Raw genomic sequence first — 22,884 nt, forward strand, 5'->3', positions numbered from 1 at the left:
ACTAAACACTTGACAGCATCAGAAAGCATACTACTGCACTGGCAAAGTTAACTGAGGACTAATGCTCCATACACAGTAGCTTGGGCTGTGAAATAACCAGGACAGTATGTTTTCATAAGTCAAAGTTTGGTGGTACATTTTGAAACATGTATTCCTTCCCAGAACAATTAAGAAAACTCAGGGGAAAGCAGAGAAGGGAGAAGAGGATGACCTAGAAAATGCACTTGAGGATCTAATTGCCATGTATTACAGGCAAGCCTGTTGCACCTCCTCCCTTAAAGACCCGGTGTTTTGCACTCTTTGCTATATGCATCAACCCCCACGTGAGTTCCAGGCATGCAGCTCTTGAAGTTTCCAGCATTAAGGGCATGTCTTTCCACTGTCTTGAAGTTCAAAGCTTGTAAAGGTGTTGGAAGCTGGCAGAGACAGAGGGAAGAGAGACTTTGTGAGACAAACTTTCAGAGGATCGCAAGAACTGGTTATGACAAAGGAGCTTTTGTATTAAATTGTTATTGTAGGGCTGCTGAGCTTCACACCTGCTTCCTCAGGTCAGGCACAGCTGTAAGGACAGAGCAGCATCATCTCCCTCACAGCGCTGAGAGCTGAACCTCAGGCTATTGCATCTTGTGGTGAAGCTGGCTTCCCAAAGCTGAGGTTTACTTTTCTGTCTACAGTTGCCTAATCTCTACTGATGTGATGTATAAATCTCTTACTGGCACTGGATTGTGCCTTTTCACAGAGCATTAGAAATTACTTCTTCCTGGTGTAACAGGAATAAAAATGTTCAGTGGGCTGAGCCAGAGAAATGGAGCTGGTCTCAAACTAATCCACATTCTTCATGCAAACAGCAGCTGTTTCTTGATTTTGTATTCACCAGGAGGGACAGCACAGGCCTCCATGAGTTAGTAACTTTTCTGTTATTAAATGAGAATTAGTTGTTCTGCAGTGTGATGACTTTTTTTCCTACTGTCTTCAGTTTATTCACAAAAGAAAGGACTCGAGATAGGAATAGATCAGCTCATGTTATAAGAATGTGTACAAAGTAATCACAGAATCATTGAACTGTTGATTGGAATGGACCTTTACAAATTACCTCATCCAAATTTCACTGAAAGCAGGAGAAATGAGAGGTGATTTGGCATGCAGCCGTACACCTCACTTTGCAGCAGAAGCAGTTTGGTTTTTAAGCAATGCCAGGTGAAATGCCTCCTCATCTAAACCAGAAGGGAATTTGGGGAGCATAATGCAGTGTTTAAAATTGGGAAAGGAAGTTAAATGTTCTGGGTGTTATTCCCTGTTCTTCCATTGATCCTATAGAAGGTATGGAAAGAGTCAATCTAGCCCATTTTGATGAATCTGGGAGGTCTGACAGAGGCTAGCATATATATAGGACCTTTTGTCCTTCAGTTTCTCTATTAGTAAAAATGTTCAGGTGGAGTTTGTGAGACTCTAAGGTCAAGATTCCTGAGATACTTAAGTACCAGCCCCCTTGACTTCTGATGGCAATTGAGCACCTTCTAAGGATCTGACTATGCAGCAGTTCTCTTCTGCCAGTGCTTCCTTTATTCAGCACTATGCCTTACCTCCTCCCTTGCTTTGCTTTACTTCCCAAATATGCGTATCTGCTTTCTTTGCTGTTGCAGGCTCTCACTTAAAATTCACTGTTAGACCCCAGGTCAGTGAATGTGGTTGGAGAGAATGAAGTTATCAGGGTGTTTCTAGAGTAAATAGCAGTAGGCATAGGGAAACGTGTCCATACCCTCTCACATATATGTATGTACACACAAACAGGTCACAAAACTCTGCACTTACCTGCTACATTAGCAAAACTCCCACTCTTAAATCCTGAAAAAATTGGTGACTCTAGGCCTTGGATGAGATGGTGGGTGGGTGGGAGAAGTGGAATGTCTGTTTAAGGCTGTAAAGTTGCATTTCAAAGTGTCAAATGTGTTTGTGGTACAGAGGTCTATTTGCTTTATATGGAAAACGCACGTTGGCTGGTCGCTGAATTTTGTTATGCAAAAGTGAGAAGTCAGACAGGATTTTAAATGATGCAGTAAATAATAACATAATTTGTTGTCAAAAACTCTAATAAGTTAAATCTGTCAATGTTTTTAAAGCATTTCTTTAAGAAGGTTTTAACTCCTTGAATTAAGAGCAACTAAAATGAAAATAAGCCAAGAAAGGGAGAGAGCAAATTCTGTTTTGAATTTCCTACCTAACTTATTCACCTAGTTAGATGGTGAGAATCTGATGCAGAGGTCCCAAGTAAGACTGATAAAGCATATCGTGGTGATATACCTCCGTATCAGTAATTTTGGGTTTGGCTAAACCATGTAAAAGACTAATTTAAAGACCAAGTCACTGTATTAATAAGACATCTATCCTTTGGTGTAGTTTAGCTTCAGAAGGCAGTTTTATTGAGATGCTTACTTACTCAGACCTCAGTCAGTACCTAAAGAAATTTGGCTATTTGGTCTGAAAGCATTGTTGCCCTTTTAAAAGGTGCAAGGCCCCAGAAGATTGGATTCTCTTGCTTTTTCTATAATGCTTAGAATAGCATGACGAAACCTTCTCAAAGTCTCAAATCAGTATAAAGGGCAACACTACACGTGGTCCATTGGTATCTGTTGGTTTTTAGTTGGATAGGACCAGCAAGCTTTGGTACAAAATGTACTGAAGAGGACTAATGTAGCCATGCATTCAGTGGCTTTTTTTGAGTACAACTCAAAGCACGAGGAAGTTATAAATTAGACTAAACACAGCATTTCTTTGGTGTTCCTTAGCTATTCTATTTTCTGCAGGTGAATAAAAGTTCTGATAATCTTAATTCACCAACTGCAAGGCAAAATTCATTTTTCTGGTGTCACTAATAGGGAATGGTTTCTTTTCATTCAAAAATATTAGTGTGTACTGCAAAGAATGAGAAAATAATGAAGCTATACCAACCCGCATGAGCTCAATAGGCTTTGAACTTGTTACTCTGCAAACTGCATTTTCTGTGTGTGAAGCTTTGTAAGTGAATTTAATTTCTCTGCTTTATAATAATGTTCTTGAGCCTACAGTGTGCAAGCCAAATATTTCTGTGTCTGACACATGCCTGTATAATGATGTTTGAAGTTTCAGTGCCGTTCTTAAAAGATCCTTCTCCTTTGAGAGGCATCTGTCATATGTATGGGTTAGCAGGTGAGATCCCAAAAGAAGAGCAAAGCACTTGCATAGTGTTATCCCTAAACACTTAGTGCCATAAATATGAGCAGTGACAGCCAAGGACTTGACAGGTTTGTGGTTGGAAACAGTCTTCAGGTGGTGGTGGCCTTCTGGCTGTGTTTTCTACCAACTACAGCTGTTTTCATCACTTCTTCAGCTGTAGGTAACCTATTGGCCTTGCCTGCAGAGTTGATACAAACAACCATTTAGCAGTTTGCCGCTGAGCTCCAGCTTGAACCCTGAGATGAGTGCAGACTGCTTAGAGACACGTTGACTTGCTGCTATTCCCTGCTTCCAAATGCACCATTGTGCTCAGGTGCTGTCTGCAAAGATCAGTTTCAGGTGCAATTCCGCAACAGAAAACACATTTTTGAACAAATGCACCTTGAAAAATTGACAAGTGAAAAAGGCTCTGAATATTTAAAGGAGCTCTGTAACTCTTGCTGTAGATTTTTGGTCTGAATAGCTGCCTTTGAAAGGATGCTTTATTAAGTGTATTGAGAACTTCCAGTCACTAGCTTGACAGCAAAATCCAATTGAGCTGCTTGATATTTATGCTGGGAATACTGCTGGAAGAGGGGTGTTCATCACTTTGTCCCGTACATGGCGTGGGTTGAACTAAGGAAAGACAACAGTGCTTGTCCTATGGGTCTTGGTGATCATTCCTTGCTTCTCTTTGCCTCTCAGGTGAGCATTGGAGAGCTCTGTTTAGGTTACCCATCTCTTTCAATCCGCAAGTCCTGCTCTTCTGAGACTTTAGGATCAAAACCAAAAAACCAAGGTTTTTCCCTTCACTTACAGGGACAGGCTTTGACTTACCTAGAAACAAGATACCTGTACTCTTCTCAAACTCCTCAGAAAGCCTCATATGAGTAGAGATAGGGCAGTCTTCAGTGGGCATTGCAGAGAGGGAAAAATAGCAAACTGGGGAATATTTCTGGGGAAGTAAGGATTAATCTCTTGTTTTCAGTTGAGATTTGTGTTGTATTCCAAAGCTTGGTACAGACTTCTCAATGAGGAGCTTAAGGCCTGGGTTTTCTTCCTGGAATTTCTTTTGGGTGGGTATTTTTTTTTTTTGTTTTTGAAAAGCCAGGCATGGACAACAGTGATGAAATTAGAAAATACTGGTGCAGCCCTTGCACATAGGTGTTTTGTTTGGCTTTGTTTGGTTTTCCTGGCTGGAGGAACTGTACATCTCTTCTTTTATCTTATAAAAAGAAGGAAAAGAACCCTTACAACAGCTCTAATTCATGCTCTGCTGTTCTGCGTTCTAGAGATGCAGTGTTCTGTTTTCAAAATTAACAGGTCCTCTTCTCTGGAAAGCTTTGCAATGTGTTTGAAAATCTGAGAAATCAATCAGTGACATTCTCCTGTATTCATCCTATGATGGAGTAGTAACCTGTTGTCCCATACATCCACTTGATTTTTCAAGGGCTTCAATTGGATACTAAAATGCTGTAGAGCCATTGATTGTCGTTCGATTTACTGTGAGTGAAATTGTGTTTGTTTTTATTGTATCCTTCAAACTGACTGAGCTAAGCAGTGATGTGTGGCTATTTACTCTTTTCTGTATAAACTCTTAACTCTTGACTCATGGGAGGTTAAAGCTCTGATTTGTTCTATTCCTGGCCCTATCACAGACTTCTGTGGCTTCAGTGTATGACCTGTTACTATATATACATGCCAAGTATTGTATTATTTAATGCTACTATCTAGTCCTATTTTCAGCCCCATGATTGATGCTTGCAGGCAATTCAGTTTTATGCTGATTTCACCAAAAGCAGTAGCAGTATTGCCATTGTGTGGGCACCCAGCTGGGGTAGCATTAAACAGGCAATCTTCTTACAGACCAGTCAGTGACAGAGGTAGGAATAAAGTAAACACAGGGCTAAATGAGGAGTTCCAAACAGCACCTTTTTTTTTCTCTGTTTCTAGGCTTAAGCATCTCCACTACTAAAAATATTGCTGGTTATCCCTTTAAGAGGGAAATGTTAATATACAGGATCTAATTACCTCTGTCTAAGCTGATACGCCTACAGCACCTTTTACATAACCCAAACACTTGAGTTCCAATTATACAATTATATTTTAACGTGTATTAAGTGCTATTCCTTTAGGGAGGAGACTTCTACTGAATATTTTAACTAAACGTCTTCCTCAATACAGACCTATATGGTACAATCTCATTTCATTACAGTGCCAAAGACTTGCTTTCTCTGAGTTCCTTTCCCCTTGAATACACCAGCTGGCTCTTCAGAAAGCACATTTTCCACGCCTGCAGCACTGACAGCAGTATCTGTACATGTACATCAGCTGCTGGCTATGAAGCTTATATTCCCAGGGTAGTGGCACTGTTACTGCAATTAGATCAGTAATGCTGGCACAGTGAGAGTATCCTGTGTTTTGCACACAACCTATAGGATAGCCTCAGTCTCTAGAGCAAGCAACATGTTCAAACAAGGAAGAAAGCCTTCTGGCCTCTTCAATAGCATGTCTTGCTCTAGAGAATGATAGCACAAAAGACTGAGTTTCCCTTTACTGAAAAGACAGACGACTCCAGTGACTATTCTTTTCCGGTGTCCTCATGCAACTTCTGTAAGACACAGAAGCTCTCAAATGGAAGGAAGACTTATTGAAGAAGGCTGTTTCCTGTATACTTTTAATTATTAACGTCAATGAGGTTTGTAGGTCACCTCTTCTGAAAACCCAGAACCTAAGTTTAGTGTGAGGAGCCTGAGTGTATTCCTACACTCAGACCTAACTCAAGTTGTCTGAACATCCAGGCAAAGCTGGGACTTGTCCTGAAGTAGCACAGGAGAAGAAAAAGGATGAACAAAGAAAGAGTGAGTGGAAGGCAACCCTCGTGAGCAAGGCTGGGACTGCTGGTGTTCCCCATGCTGGATTACATGCGTGTGGGGCAATGGGTGCTAGTGGAGGGGAGAGATCAATTTGAAGAAATGTTCTGCTTCTTCCCATCCCTTAGCATCAGCCTATGCCAAAAGCTGGCACAGTTTATGCTGCAATTGCACAGCTTGTGCTGAGTTCATTGCTGCCATGGAGGTTATGTTATCAGCAGCTGAACCACCTGGTTTAACACTGACGCAGCTATTTCTGTACTATACTGTAGTCACTCCTGCACTGTATCCCCTACTGTGAAAACCAAGTTTTGGAAATGTTGAATAAAGTTATGGCATTGGGCTGCACCCGTCAGATACACTGAATTCATGACTAAAGAAAAGATGAGCACTTTTAATTACAAAGCTAAATTATTAAAACATTGGGCTTGTTTTATTTTAATTATATAAACCCAGAAAATCTGGAGGTAACGTTCCCATGGCAACCTTAGCTCCATCTCCTGTGTGCGGTGGATGTATGTGTATGCTTGTGTAAAATAGGATCATTCATTATCATGATCAGAGTGATTTAGGACTTGCTGATCAGGAAGACATTAATCACACCAGAAATCTCGTCTTTAAAAGTGATTTATTTTTGCTATTTCTCTAGCCAAGTGTTGCAATGTCGAGGAGATTGTGAATTTCTGTCCAGCCTGATAAGTATCCATGCTAAAACATAATGCCTGAACAATTCATATCTTGTCATAAATCTGATCTATCATTTTTCAAATTTAGCCATGATTGTGACAGGCACCCTGCAGTCATGAGTCTGAAGAGCTACCAAGATGAAATTGTCAAGCATTTTTTTTCAGTGAACTCACTAATATCAAGCATATGATTACACATTGCACTTTGATGCTAGCACTTAATATTGCAGAGCTAATTTCACCCATAAAGTACTTTTTTAAAGGGTTAGGTATCATTTGCGTGTCCATCAGGGATTATGGAGGATGCAGCAGTCTGGTGACGTAGCAGAATCGTCTCCAGACCTCCTGTACCACCCGAAAGAATAATGTTTCCAGCAGGCATTCCCATGAGACTTAATCTCTTAATCTCTTCCTTAATCTCTTCATCTGTATCCCCCACCTTTCCCATGGCCAGTTTTTTCCACCACCCCCCCACCCCTTGTGAAATGGATCTAGATGGGGAAGGCATTAAAGGGTACTAATCATTTTTATTACTGTCATGAGATTCAGTGAATGGCATGTTCGGGGTTGTAAGCTTTACAAGTATTATGTAAAGTACTTTTCCAGACTACAGCTTTTAATTTCAGTGACATAATTTTTCAGGGTAGTGGCTCAGAAAAAAGATTAATACTTTAGAGGAAGAACTGAGTGTGTATAATTTTTTGTACACAAATAAATACACATCCCTTCACCTGCTGAGCATGACCATATTCTTGCTGAGCTGTACTCTGCTCTTGTGAGACCTCGCCTGGAGTATTGTGTGCTGGTGTCCTCAACATAAAAAGGACATGGAACTGTTGGAACAAGTAAAGAGGAGGCCACGAGGATGATCAGGGGACTGGAGCACCTCCTGTATGAAGATAGGCTGAGAAAGTTGGGGCTGTTCAGCCTGGAGAAGAGAAGGCTGCGTGGAGACCTCATAGCAGCCTTCCAGTATCTGAAGGGGGCCTATAGGGATGCTGGGGAGGGACTCTTCATTAGGGACTGTAGTGACAGGACAAGGGTTAGGGTTAAAAATTCAACAGGGGAAGTTTAGATTTGATATAAGAAAGAAATTCTTTCCTGTAAGGGTGGTGAGGCACTGGAATGGTTTGCCCAGGGAAGTTGTGAATGCTCCATCCCTGGCAGTGCTCAAGACCAGGTTGGACAGAGCCTTGGGTGACATGGTTTAGTGTGAGGTGTCCCTGCCCATGGCAGGGGGGTTGGAACTGGATGATCTTAAGGTCCTTTCCAACCCTATCAATTCTATGATTCGATGATTATAGATACAGAACATAAACATAATTTATGTATAAATATATTCTGAGCAGACTCGGAATAATATGAAGATTTTCAGGCTTCTAAAATTTCAAAGATATAAACCTAAAGACAGGAAAGGTTAGAGTTCATTGTATTGAAGAGCTGTGAGTATATACAACAGATGTAAGTATTAACTCACTGAGAATTCATCTAAAGAAAATTGAGAAGTATTAAGAAAGAAATTTCACAAAAACCCTATTCTGTTGTCGTTGGGAGTATTACATGTCAGAGCAATGAAATTTGAGAATGCCTTTAAACACTGAGTCTCCTATAGATATAGGAAAGCTGGACCAAATGAGGTAGAGCAATTATTTCTGTTCTTTAAATACACATTGTTTTCCTGTGAGTCATGAGGTCAATGTCTAATACTTCACGTCCTGCTAAAATTGAACAGCATAAAGATTTCCTGCCCACACGTTTCTGAATTAGTAGATTTTATTTATTTGGATCTAGTACAAAAGCTGAAATGTGTGTTTATGCCCCTGAAGAAAACACAGCACAGTTATACTCCCCAAATGTCTTTCATTGTAATTACTCTTCTTCTGCTTGTAGTAGCATTTGCTGTATTTTGTTATAAAGACAGGTTTGAAATTAAACTTTAAAATCAGGTAGGACATATTTGAAAGAAAGCCTCATGACAGACTTCTTTTAGATTAGTCCTCTCTAAAATAACCAGTAAATGCCTCTGTCTTCATGTCAGTAAGACAGTCTCTGGGTCATGGGAGGTGACATCACATTTCTTTGGTTATTCCCAGCTAGCTGAAACCAGGCATGATCTAAAGGAGACCTCTTGCAAGTGCTGTCAGAACTAAAGCATTACTGAGCACAATTCATAGAAGGAGTTAAAAGGAACAGAGAAAAATACACAGAGGAGGAGAGTGAAACACTTCAAAGCCAGCCTCGCCAGTGCTAAAATTCTCCAGGAAGATGGAGGAAAATGAAAGCAACACCAGTCTAGTTTTGCAAGCAGTGAATGCCAACAAAGGGCAGCTTCTTTTCTTACTACAGCTGGTTTGAAATCCTTGGTATTTTTTGTTGTCTCAGTCAAAAAGACTATAAAACTGAAGTAAAGAATGATGAGGAATGCCCTCTACCCCATAAGCATGAAATATGTATGAGTAGTGGGTTTAATCAGAGATACAAAACTCTCAATGGCTCCAGAATGAGCCATTTGGCATTTCTGGGGGGCTGATTCTCTAAAGAGAGATCACGTTAGTTACATGTACATTTAGACTGACTCAAAGGGTCACAGACTTGGGACCTCTGGAGATCACCTACTCCAACCCTCAAAAGAAACATAAGTATAGTCTCCTGTGCAACCCCACACAGCTGATCCTTGGTGTGCACCATGAGCACATCCTGACTCTGTATTCTGTATTACATACACCCTGTGTTTGTTTTCTCACAGTCATTTAGCTGGAGCTCTTCCAAGAGCACATCAAGTACGCTTAGCTGTCCTGTTGCAGCAAATAGTGGAGGAGGGATTGTGCGTGCCTAAGTCACAACACAGATCTTGTGATTGGGAGGGTAAGATACCTCAGGAATGTCACTAAGAATTCCAAGGAAAGACGTGACAATTTGGTAAACAAAAGAAGGGTCTGAGTCCAGACTCAGGGTAATGGGTGGGAAATTGTATCCTGGTTGAGAACCTCAACACTGTAAAAGAAAAGACCTGAGTGTACAGCATCACAACTCTGATTGCAGCAAAAAGCTTGTGGAGTTCCAGAAGCAGACTTAGTTAACAGAAGCCAACCCAGTGGGTGTCACAGAAGGAAAGATGTGAGAAGGAGGATGGATTATATCGCTTTGCAAAAGTTGGCGAGAGCCAACAATGTGTTTTGCTCAGATGAATTCTCATAGGAGAAATGAGCAAGCAGTTCATTAGGAACTATTCAACCCTATTCAACTGAAAGTAAATGGGACGTTTATGAAGTTGGACATGGCATACACACCGTTACATTGCCAGAAACAGTTGTTTTCATTGTTAGAAAAGCACAGGCTTGTATACTGGATAGTAAATGTACTATTGATAATAAAAGTGTTAGGTGCCACAGCTATTGCCATTGAAGAAACATAGCTACATCAATGTGTAAAAAATAAAGAGGGGGAGAGGTTTCAGAAGAACAAAATTCACTTTGGAGACCCCATATTAAAGTATTGAACTATCTGGATGGATGATCAGCACACTGGAAGACACTCATCTTGCAATGGTACTAAGGAGAACATACTTTTACAAGCAGAAAATGTGGGAGCTCCTTTTCCTCCTCAAGAAGCTGCATTCCTTAAAATGAAGGAAGCAAAACAGAGGTTGGAAAAATATTCTCCAGGAGTAGTAAACCTGCTAAACCACAGACATTTAATAGCCCTGTAAAAGTCATAGAATACCTGAGCTGAGTCACAGATATGTCTGTGGTAGGTATGTCATCACACCTATAGGAAACCTGTGTCTTTCTCCAGTGACAGCTGATGGGCAGATATTTCTCTGGTACTAAAATGTCATAAACACCATCTCAGCTGATGAGCATGGTTATAGCCTCCAGAGGAATCAAAAGAGATGATGGACACCAACCAATCTCCAATTCACGCATTTGGGTAAATATCCCTTACCCTAAGAGCACTCATTTGATTTAGTAAGGAAAAAAAAAAGAAGGGAATGATGGTTCAGTGAAAAATTGTGCCAGGTGTTTTTATGAGCTTGATGCATCAGCAGATATCTTAGAAAAACAATATATTTATGCCTTTTCCGTCCCTGGAAGATACTCTATATTGTTGTTTGAGTTGTGCTGACAACTCAAATATTTCACTAAGAACATCTGTGCTACCCTTACAAGGAGGAGGACATTGAAAAGTTAGAAAGCCATGAGCAGATGCTCTCTGGAAAAACAGTGGACTGCTGCATCAAAGCTGAACTGATTTCTGGTTTATTTGCTTGTTAGGAGTATTGGTTGATCATAACATTGATCCATGTTGACAGCAGTATCCTCAACACAAATGGTTTCTTTGAGGGGAGAGCAACACAGCGACATTAATGTTTTAATCTTACTATAGAGTTTGGGAAGCTGAGAGAATTGGAGGATCTTATTTCATTTATGATCTTCATTAGTGAAATACTAAGTTTCTTTCAAGCCTCATATTCCAGTCTGTGAAGCCTGAAAATAGCTTTGGCATTATAGGTGACATAAAAATGAACATTTTGCTGTAATACAAAAGAAGAATACTTTAGATTGTGCAAGTATCTTATGCCACCATTCCTGAGAAATTAATCTAAGCTAATATTGACCACAAATCAATAGCCAAAATGGCTGGGGAAATTCCTGCTTTTCCACAGTTAAACAACTTCTGTTGTTGTTGTTAAAATGTGGGATTCATGAACTGAATATAAACCTGTAAGAGAGCTGCTGGATGTAGACAGAATTGCTCATGTATTTGACAAAGGTTTAGTAGAAAAATTGTCCCAAGCCTAGATTTGTTTCCAAATAACTGGAATTTAATAACCAGTCTGGTCTCAGAGGAGACGTGCACAGAGGCTGCCAGAGCAGATTCAAGGTAAGACACTGGAAAATGACTACTTTTGGCAGGGGCATGTATTTAACCCTTATTACCAATCTGGGGGAGAACACCTGAGCACACAGAAGTTGGGCGTTAGATCTGTAAAACATTACAGCAAAAACATATTAAAATGAAGGTCATTTAGAGTGAACAACCCATGAGAGAAGGTGCAAAATATATTGAACTGGCTTCAGATGGAAAGTAGTATTATTGCTGATCTGAAGTCTTGCAGGATTTGCAAGCCTACGTATTGCAAAAGAGTCTCAAATTGGTTGTTAGCAAAGAGTGGCTTCCTGGAAAAAAAAAAAGCCTTTACTTTTTACATTTATGGGAGGGGGGGAAAGTAATCCTACAAAACTTGACAATTAGCCTTACTTTATCAGAAGGTGCTCCTATGAGAGAGGAGCTCATGCACATCAAATAATTTTTGCTGTAGACAGTACAACTGGCTGAGTAATATCTGAGAACAGACTGCAGTTTACTGAACATGTGTTTAAGTACTTTTCACTAAATGTTAGGTTTAATCACGTAATCTCTTATTGCCACAATTCCCTGTCTAAACGGCTGGTGAAAATAGTGTAAAAACCTCCTTAAAACCACTACTGCAAAATCAGTCAGACTGTGATCCATATTCAGCACTTTCCAACTCCAGAATGACTCCACTGAAGTGGTCATCACTGATAAATCTGATCAATAGAAACCTGACAAGAAGTATATTTGTATTGCTAGAAACCACCCCTAAAATCATCAGATACTTGAAATCGAAAGAGACATGGCAAAATAATTGATACAGTTTGTATTCTTGGGCACTCCTACTTCAGGCAATGGTATTGTACATCTCTGATAGTAGAAAGTGGCTATGTCTACACTGCTGAACAGAAGATCTGTTTGCATATTCCTGCTCATGTCCTTAAGCCTGGCCCCTTCTAGAGCAGTTTTGGCCTGGAAGGAGCCAGCTTGATTGACCCAAGACAGCCAGGGCTTCAACATCTGACAGTGAGCATAGTGAGGGTCAAGGCTTGTGCTTGTTACTCAGCCCCCTTTTTGTTGGTCATATGGCCATTTCCAGGAGTAGCGGTGTTACAGTGCGTGGTTTTGCAATAGCTATGTCAATATTTTGTTTTATGGGGATAATTAATTGAAAAAAGAGGAGTTTTATGGGAGGACACTTTAGAAAACATGTTTTTCTAGAGTCACAGAGAAACATAGTAGGTTGGCAACAGAGAAAGCATATACATGGTAGCCTGCATGAAGGTCTGACATCTCTGGCCAATATAGATCTTTCAGTTGGTTCCTCACCTTTCCTTTCTTTCACTTGTTTCCCTACTAATCCCTTTCCCTTCAGCTCATCCGAGATAGTATTAAGGAGATTCTACTATTACATCTAACTAATCAGAATCATCCTTGATGCACCTATGCAGACAGATGCATAAAGTGTAGGTCAGCACTGAACTTGAGACTCATTTTGACCCAGTGATGCTCTTTTCCACACAAATCTTTTGTTTCTACTGAAGGAATTAGCTTAAAAGAAGACAACAACAATGATTTTTCATGGGCTTAAATCCCAATGTAGATTTTTTTTTCTCTGTCACTTGTACTCTTTTTTCTTGAACCTTTTTTTTGTGCACCTGTGCATTACTGTATGGCTTTAGAAATTCCAGTTTTATCCATGTCACAAATATTTGTGTCAGTCAAACATAATGATACATGGTATAACAAGTGTAGAAGCTTTAACTTAGTCATAGCCACTTGGCAAAGCCATTTTCTGGTGGTTTAAAGTACAAAGAGAAAAGTTGCTGCCTGTATTTCCTGTGCCTTTTGGGACTTTACTTCAAAGCAATAGGGCATGAGACATGGAGACAGTCATATCCTGACAGCAGAAATCCTAGATGCATTACACCATCGCAATTCCCACATCCAGATCAAGAATTAGAAAGGGAGACAATTCATAACATGGTTATTATGTAAAATATATGCACAAACCAAGGCATTGTGTACATTAGTGTAATTATCCACTGCTGACAATGGGTATGCTGGTGCTGAATGTGATTAACCTGCAAGCGCAGCCAAGAACTATTCTTGTTTCAGAAAGCCCATGTGAAACCTGCCTGCTTGTGAAACTGTGTTCAGTGCTGCTTTAATTGCACACATTGCTGACACACATTGTCAATAACAAGCATCTTTGCTGCTGTAGACAAGGGAAAAATGTAAAGATGTTGCAGCGAGCCAAAGCTTGAAAGCCTTCACTTAGCTTGTATGGGCAGGATTTAAACTACTGGGGAAACTTTATGTCTCTGGCTATTTATTATTGCATACAACATGTTCTTGGAAGCCGCTCCACATTGAACAGCAGTTAAACCCATCTGCTGCTCCTGAATTTTCATTTCATTCACAAGCCCGTTTTAAAAGTATTTTTGGACTTATCACCAATGTGCTATCAACTCTTTATTATTCTGTTGTAAGCTGGTAAGAAGACTGATTCAAATTTTAAAAGGAAATTGTAGCCTCCTATACATTCCTGAGCTTTTCATTGAAACTTGCCTTCCCCTCATTGTCTGATGTAATTGAATTTTTTGGTTTAAAAGCAATTATTTGCCACAAAATTTCATCACCTCACGCTAAATGCCAATTCTAGTGACTAGTAATTGCATCCGTGTAAATTCTGCAGAATTCATCTAGTAATTACATCATTGGCATAAGGAACAGACTGGAGCTTAGCATTGTGATCACAGATACACAGTACATTGAAGTTCCTGTAAGTGCAATGATTTTTTTCACTGCTTTATTTAAAAACACTATTGCAATTTTCTTTACACTTCTCTTCTCCCTATGTTCATGTTTCATTACTGTTACTTGGCATAGCAGTACTTCAGTGCCCTCTACATAAGATTAACAGGAGCTTTGTAGCTCCTTGAGATTTTCATGAGATCTTCTTCACCCTCTGAAGACTTTTTTTTGAACAGAAACCTTTATTTCCTCAGTTTTCTTTGTGTGGCTGACTCGTGTGGTACTGTAAGATGTTCTTGTCTGAGGGTAATCTTTGTTGGACCAAGAGACTTCGGACAATTTACTGCTAATTCTTTTCCATGGCACTAAATTGATTCTTCCTTAATACACAGATTATTAAGGCTTCCTATATTATATGTGTATTTAAATCCTTCTAGAAGTGGAACACTTGGACACCAAAACTTGTTGTCTCTAGGTCTTGTGTAAAATGTAGACTGGGTTTTTAAAAGTGAGTTCTGTCAAGAGATCACAACTGTGATAGCTGTTCATAACATCTAGGGTAGCTTGAAACTTATTTAAATTTTTTATTGAATTAAAGAGCAGCAGATTTTGATTTTCTATGCAATAAACCCCCCAAATCTATATGTAAACTATATATTTATACTCAGTTATAGCCAGTGTCAATGACAATGTCTTTTAACAAATAGAAGACCTCCTTAAAAAAAAGAAAACTCTGGGGTGAGATTCAGTTGTCTAAGATAGGCATCTAGTGCTATTTTAGATGTCCTGCAAGATCTGAGATGTGCATGTGGGTGTCAGAAATGACAGAAGGAAACCCATACCCTTCTGAAGCAGCAGCTGGTGACAGAGTGATACCTTAGTGCAACTAATGACACAAGACAGCTTTATTTGGGAAACTCAATCACCTTCAGGGTTGTCACATTGCTAACATACAATACGATGCCTAGGAAGAATGCTGTTTAGAAATGCTATCTCATTTGCATTTGAGTAGAGTTTATTTAAAAGCCTAGTTTTACAAACAAGATTACATCTCTGCATTGTATATCCAGTTAGTGCCATTCATAAAATCTTGACAGCAAGTACATATATATATATATAATTAGCAGAAAGGAATGTGCCTGTTCTGTTAGCTGACTATTAATCATCTGGTTCCCAATTAAAATTGCTGAAACTACTAGGGAATAAACTTCTCACGTTCGAAACCTATGGAGTCGTAGCATAGAGGACTGGAAAGGATTTGTTTCGATGTTTCAGCACCCAGCAGTTTCATTGGATTCTGTTCTCAATGGAGACAACTGATCACTGTCCCCATTTAATTTCCTGTTTTCAGTTCTTCCTGGGTTGTGATTTCTGAACCTTTCATCACTCTTTTTCCTCTCTTGTAGATTTCCTTTCTCTTTTTCAGTACCTATGTTAAAACACTGTGCCTCTCGAATGGTACAGTTATGTGTGTGTGTCATCATCAATGGTTAGGTAACAATAGTTATAACCCATGTCCTTATACACAGCAATCATTCATATTTTGAAAGAAGGCCAACTTACAACAGAACCTCACTCCTGGCTCCTCCTTGGTGAACGATCTTCACACAGATTTTCCTTACTCTGCATTTTCGCATTTGCTGTTTGCGCTTACTGCTCTGTAAGCATTTCTTCTATCTGTGCTTATGAACCTACACATTTCTTTTCTAAAGTCTCCAGAACCAAATCCAAAAACTAAACTACATATACCGAAGAAGCTTGCTGTGGTCAAAATGCATCAGCCCCAGTGGACTTATCCATTGCATGCCTCCCAATTGGCTTGGTCCTCATGTATGGGAATCCATGGCCACTCATTACACTGTAATCTAGATTTTGCAGTGTTAAAAATCCTAGCTGTGTGAGCTTGACTGAATATTCAGGCCTCAATTCATCCCAATTCACTGAGGTGGGAATGCATCCTCCAAGAAGTGAGCACGTTTAAACCCTGAACCATTCTCAGGAATTTCCTATGTCTCAAAGCTCTCATAGCTCCTAGCTGACACATCAAAATGCCTGAAGTTTGACAACATCAGTATAAACCTCACTTCTTAAGAATACTGTTGTATGACAGCAGGAATCCATTTAAGTGGGGCTAGAACTCCCTTTTCCTTAAACTATACTTAAAACTAAAAAATGTTATTCCCTGATTTTTTTGACAATTATTAGTAGCCATTCTTTATACCACCAGTGTTTCAAGACTTCCCTGGATCACTTGTTGGCCTGCTGGTTTTATGCTTGTTGTTTTAAAAATGACATAATCTTTCAGATGAGAGTGAAAATTTATTTTTTTCTTCTTCTTCTTTTTAAAAACTTGTATTCTTTAGTAATATAGAAACAAAAAGTCTCCTAAGCAATATACTACAAGGTGAGGGTTAGTATTACAGAAGCATCATAATGAATATGGCCTTTGTAAAAATGCTTTTCAGTACTGTAGATATTAAACATTCTGTTAAAATAAGCTATTGGCTGCATTAGTACAGGCAAGGTAGTTTTGCTATTAACAAATATTGTAATCCTTGTGACATAAGTCTCCCTTTTACTGTCAGGGCTCTTCCGTATTGTTGCAGTTTGTTAAGAACTCATGTTTTTCCTAAACGGCATTGACTAATGCCTAGGTGGGAACCTGAATTCGTTGCACATTTTCCATTTCACAAAAAATAAATTGTGTTCATTAAAAGCAAATGTATAGTCTCCTGCTGTTAAAACTTCACAAATTCGTTGTGATAATTAAAGAGGGCTTTAAAATTTAGAAGCAACAGAGTTATTCCTAATTTTAGCTAGAAAGAGGTGGACCAAGAAGAGAACGTTTATTTATTCCTTATAGCCTTTTTGCTTGATTTGCTAATAATTAGTATTGAAATTGGTAGATGCTGCATACTAAAAATAAACTGAAATACAGTAATAGTGTTAATTCTTGTAAACTGTATATCCTTTGCTTGTTCTCCCTTAAAGGATAAATAGCTGTTCAATAGGTACTTATAATCAATAATACATGCTCACATTTTTAATATTATATAATATAATGCCACTTCATTTTTGTTAAAAAGCCTCTGGGCAATTCAACATGTATTAACAGCAATTTACAGCTTGAAGGGAATAGATGGCATGCCAGATTATTTCCTAAAGCAATTATAGTAAAAATGAGCTCCTAGCCCCAACAAAACAACCTGGGAAGCAAACCACACAACTAAGCACCGTATGCAAACACGATGAAAAATCTGAGTTTGGAACATATCCTGAGTAGATGTCTCTATGTACTTCCAGAAAGGCCAAGAGGAAGAAAATCCCACAGGTAGAGGCCTTCAGCTGGGACCCTTTCCTGAAATGGAATGGACTAATGCACAGGTGAGAGTAGTGAATTTAGCTGTCAGAAATAAGCGAGGAAAGGAAAGAGTTTCTGGATTGATGCTTCATAGTTTTGCAATTGTTTTCCTCACCAATGCTCCCCCAGACCACAAAGTATTTGTCTCCTGTTAAAAAAATATTGAATGCTTCAATGACTGCCAAGATGCTGTTGCATCTAAAAAACCTCAGCTAAAAACTGGTCAAACTGAAAACTATTTGGGCTATTAGGAAAACAATTTGGCCTCACCTGACTTTTGGAGGAAGTCCACATTGCTATGGTAGTCAATGGAGAGACTCTTCCTTAATGCAGTTCTTCTGTTGTGGATATCTCCTGTACATGGAGGTGGATCTTGCCCTGAAAATTATTGTCTCTCTCCATTGTCTAGACATTCTTAATGATCAAATAATTCAGATGTAAATGTCTAGAGTTTTGATATCTCATGTGGTCAGGAAAATTTCATTGTTATGCTTTTGAAATTTCTTTTTATCCTCTGTTGGCCTCGTACAGATGCAATCAGTCTCTGAGGTGTAACAGGCAGGACCAGCCTGGGATACAGGACAGGACGACTAGGTATATTTATGTTGAATAGTGTTGCTATCATGGACCTGAAGAGACTGACAGATAAGAGGACTGCAGAAGTTTTTTGGTTGATTGTTGTTTTTTTTTACTCAGAGAAATTTTTCAATAGAGTTGTCATTGAAATCAGTAGTACAAAAAACTCCAAACCAAAGTGCAAGTGACTCTGTTGCGCTGGGATACTAACCTCGATAAACTTCTGTTATCAAAATATTCAGTTTAATTTATGTTGCATTTGTGTTCTCAGTTTTCAGTATATGACCTCCTGCCATGATGATAATGGATGTGTGAGAAACTTGATATTTCGGTTGTCTGCCAGCTGGGTCCTTTGCAATCTCAGGAGGAAAAGAATGCAGTTTAAGATAGCAGGATAATGCACACTAATGGGATATTTCTGGTAAAAGTAGTCTAAAGTGATATATTTCTCATGTCCAAATTGCTGTCCTTTGATTTCAGAGTTAACAAGACACAGGGATAAATACGGCAGAGGGAGATTCTGAGTGACCCTTGCACAGCTCTCTGCCAGCTGGACATCCATTTATAATGGCTAAGGATGTCTAGGTTATTTTCCTAAATATAAGGGCCAAAAAATATGTGGTACTTAAGGTGGTAACCCAGGATGTAATTCAGTGACGAGTATAATGGAAAAGAATTCTATATAGTATGTATCTGGACACTTGAATTCTGCCTCCTAAGACTCTGAGTAAGGTTTAATGAAGCTTATTTCTTGGTTTATTCTGGATGCACATAACTAATTTTTGCTGCTTTTTTTGTAACACCAAAAAGAAGAAATGAATCTAGTCAATCACTGTCACAATTAATCATGTCATTTATCCATGCAAAGATGAACAAAAACTCTGAAACCTCTTCACTACTGAGTGGCACACAGTAGGAGGAAAGTGCTGTTTGCTCCTTAACAAGCCCATATGGTGGTAGGAGATCCAGTGTCCCTACTATGCAAACAACACTGAATCTTTAAAAGCATGTTAAACAACATCTGCCACTGATAAAATAAGTAAAGCAGAAGGCTAATTACTTGATGACTTTCACCTTAGAGCCTTAAGAAAGGAGGCTGGAAAGATCTGTTGGAATATGAAGTTCTAGAGAGGTGGAGTATCATGCTATTATTTTTACCTTTGTTTTTCCAATAATGCTGCACAGCATATTAGCTCTATGTCAGCCCTGGAAAAAATATTGGGAAGATTAATGAGGCTTTAGCTAAGAAAGTAAGCATAAGAATAAATTAATGGTAGGAATAAATTCATGATAGTCAGCATAGTTCTAAAACAAAGCAATTATGTTAGATAAACTTAATTTCAGAATATGAATTTGCTTGATGAATGGTCCTGTGTTGTTTAAGTTTTTTTGTAAGGCACTTGATTTAATTTTACTTTGTATCTAGTATAAATAAATAACAGTATAATTTATCAAGATAAAGTTCCTTCAGGACTGACTTAAGTACTAGTCAATGAGAAATTACCTTTACACAGAATTTTTCAGGGACAATTTAGAATTGGATGTGGACAACATATTTAATACTTTCACAAGTAATTCGGAAGGCATCGTGGATTTCTGGATAGTAAAATTTGCAGATGATGCAAAGGCTGAAAAAGCAGGAAAAAAAGTGGACACAGTAGTGGGACAGATCAATCCAGTTACAGTCCAGCCTCGTAAACAGAGGCCACTGAAACAAAATTATTATTACCCAATAGAGAAGTATTACACAGCCAGAAGGAAGCAGTGTCAGCCATGCATGCACAGAGGAGACCCCTACAGTGGAAATAAGCAACACTAAGAATGTTCCAGAGGAAAGAATAGACAACTCAGTATGGCTTGTATTATGAACTTTGAATGTTAAAGAAAAGGACTAAAAGTTAAGCATAAGGAGTAGTTTCATTTGTATGTGCAGTGAGGTTAAGGGAATATTGTGCCAGGTTTGGAATTCTATGCTTTTGAAATACATTAAATATATATCAGGAGAGAGAAAAGAGACTAGAGTAGAAAAAAAAATGTTCTTCCAGAGAGAGATAGGACTTAATGACAGTGTATTCCTTAGGGGAGACTGGGAATAAGAAGATTCTACAGAGTAGCAAAGAAAAGCAGAACATGTACGCACCAGTGTGAAAGCAAACAAATGCTGGGCAGGCATTTTTAACAGTGAGAATATAGGACAAATTATCAAAGCAAGTGGTAGATCTCAATCTTGTTATTTTTCCAGATTAGATGCTTTTCTGAGATAGCACACTTTAATTTAAGACAAGTTACTGTTAGTGTTAATGCTTTGCAGTACATTAGGCTAACCTTAATGATCTAATGGTACTTCCTACCTGAAACCCTGAATCTTTTAGGTGCCCGTTCCTTGCTCCAGCAGAATCAGCAAAAAACTACTTCAGCACAGGAATGTAGAATTAGATGATACGGTTGAGGGATATTCATCTCATATAAGTAATGCAGTTTATCACCTTCTTCCCCAGCCACTAGTTCAAATGAAGAAATGTGGAGCCATATTACTCGGTCTAATGAGAGCATTTACTTCCTTTTTACTTCTTTCCTATGGATGAATGGAGGCTAGCACTGCTTTTCTCATTTTACGTTTTCCTGGAGATTAAAATGCAAGCTGAGACTTGCAGCTTGCATTTTAATGTAATTATGAGTCAGTCAGACTCTGTACAGAAGCCAGAAGTCATGCTACTTGCAGCTAACTTTTGCAATTTTGCTTTTGGCCTCTTACTTGAAGAGTCTTCTCATAATAAATAAGTGACACTTGTATTCTTTGTCATCCACTCTTCTGTTATAATGCTCCAGGGAAAAAAGTCACAATATGTTATGAGGTCCTTAGGTTCTCTTTGTTGTTCTTTTGTTGGAGATACATCTTTTTATTTTATTTTTTAACTGCAAAATACACCAGATCACATAAAAAGCTCAGTACAGCCATCTCCTGGCATACGTGTGGAGGATGAAATTTGCATCCTTCCAAGATCATTGATTTCTGAATTAATTTTCCTTCATTGATTTGTAATCCAGAATATACAAATAATAGCTAAATTTTGATTAAAAAAGCAAGGTTTGGTTGAGAGGGCTTTATGTCATTTCAGTGCTGTGTGACTGTCTGCCATCTACATCTCAGTAGACCTAAAATAAACTACCTTTGCTTATTCCCATCCTACTTACCCTATATCATTCACTGGGAGAAAGTGACTTTCCTCTCCTGCTTGGCAAGGATGGAAGGGTCCATTTTTCAATTGTGAAGTCTTCCAAAGAAACATGCTCATGTTTATTAGTTCAATTCAGCAGCAAAGTCTGTCTTTGTTTTAATGTCAAAAAAAAAAGAAGAATAAAATTCAAGGGCTAGGTAATTAGGGGTCTAAGACTTTTGCCAAGGCCTGATGAGAACTGCTAAGCAATGGTTTATTGTCTGTTGTCTCTTGTTTTGCACTCAAATTGGAAACTCTGAATTTAGCAACTCCATTTTTTCATTCTGGATTTGCTGAAAACTTTCAATGCTGGAATTCCAGTCCTTAACACTGAGGTGTTATAGCAATGGGTACAGGACTAATCACTAATCAGGAGTTAACATGCTTTGCATAATCTTAACTGTTCAATTGGGAAAAGGGAACTGAGCTCCTCTACTTATTGTAATGTGAAAAACTCAGTAGAGGACACAGGCAGACTTTGATTCTCAAACCCTGATTGCATTAAAGTGGAATTTCTCTGATGTACATATCCACTTCCTTTATGTATTCAGGGACATATTTATTAACATAGCTATTTCTTTACCCCCTGCTAAGATTTTAGAAATGAGTCTTTGCTTTTGCCTATATACCCCTATAGAACTATGAACTCATTTCTCTGTGAAGAATTTTTGTGCTAAAAATATTTTATGGTTACCAGGAAGTCAAATTTTGCCCTCAGTACCTTTTCATCATTTATGATTACTCATGAGTAGTAGAAGAGTTGGAGGTGCACTCTATAAAATTGTTTTCCCTTTCCTCCTGTTGTCAGTTGATGTTCCCTTGTGATCTCTCACATGGATTTTGTCAGATATTGCTCAGGATGTCCAGTTTATCATCGCTATGTAGTTGACCTCCCAACCTCTCAAGTTGAGCAGAAGAATTTGCTTCCCCTCCAATTCATGCAAACGATAATACTTCAAAAGATGTAAATGAATACAAGTTGTTGCCCGCTATTCATAGATGAACAAACACAAAGGTGGACAAAATTTGAGAGCCTTTACGACAATCTTTCAAAGTCATCATTTATATTTCATACAACATTAGAGAAATAATTATGTGAATTGTCTATAGCAGCCCCTGCACAAACATTTTACTGAAATGATTTATTTCTATATCCCACTTTTCTGCATAGAACTGTTTTCACTAAACCTTCCAGTTACCAAAACTGAACCCTAGAGGCTTAAACAATCTTACATCTTCTTTGCAGTCAGCAGCAAAGGTAATTGCTGGTTTTAATCCTCAATTAAGTAATTCTCATATACTTTCCTGCAGAGGTCTAATACTTATATCCAGATAATGTAAAAGAAAATTAAATATACAGTAAT

General features: G+C 38.7%; 1 protein-coding gene across 25 annotated transcripts in view; it reads left to right on the forward strand.

The window, feature by feature from the left end:
* Positions 1-22,884, forward strand: part of DLG2 (discs large MAGUK scaffold protein 2) — a 1,003,655-nt gene that overhangs the window by 382,265 nt on the left and 598,506 nt on the right. For 17 of the 25 annotated variants that reach the window (XM_062639108.1, XM_062639096.1, XM_062639094.1 and 14 more), the window contains one exon: positions 17,669-17,749. The exons of the other annotated variants lie outside the window; for them this stretch is intronic. In XM_062639108.1, coding sequence (XP_062495092.1) covers positions 17,669-17,749 — 81 coding nt within the window. The remainder of the gene's footprint in view (positions 1-17,668; positions 17,750-22,884) is intronic. 25 annotated transcript variants of the gene reach the window in all.

Source organism: Pezoporus occidentalis, unplaced genomic scaffold (genome assembly GCF_034315485.1).
Source record: "Pezoporus occidentalis ecotype Australia unplaced genomic scaffold, CSIRO_AGI_Poc_V1 ctg6, whole genome shotgun sequence".
Classification (NCBI taxonomy): Eukaryota; Metazoa; Chordata; class Aves; order Psittaciformes; family Psittacidae; genus Pezoporus; species Pezoporus occidentalis.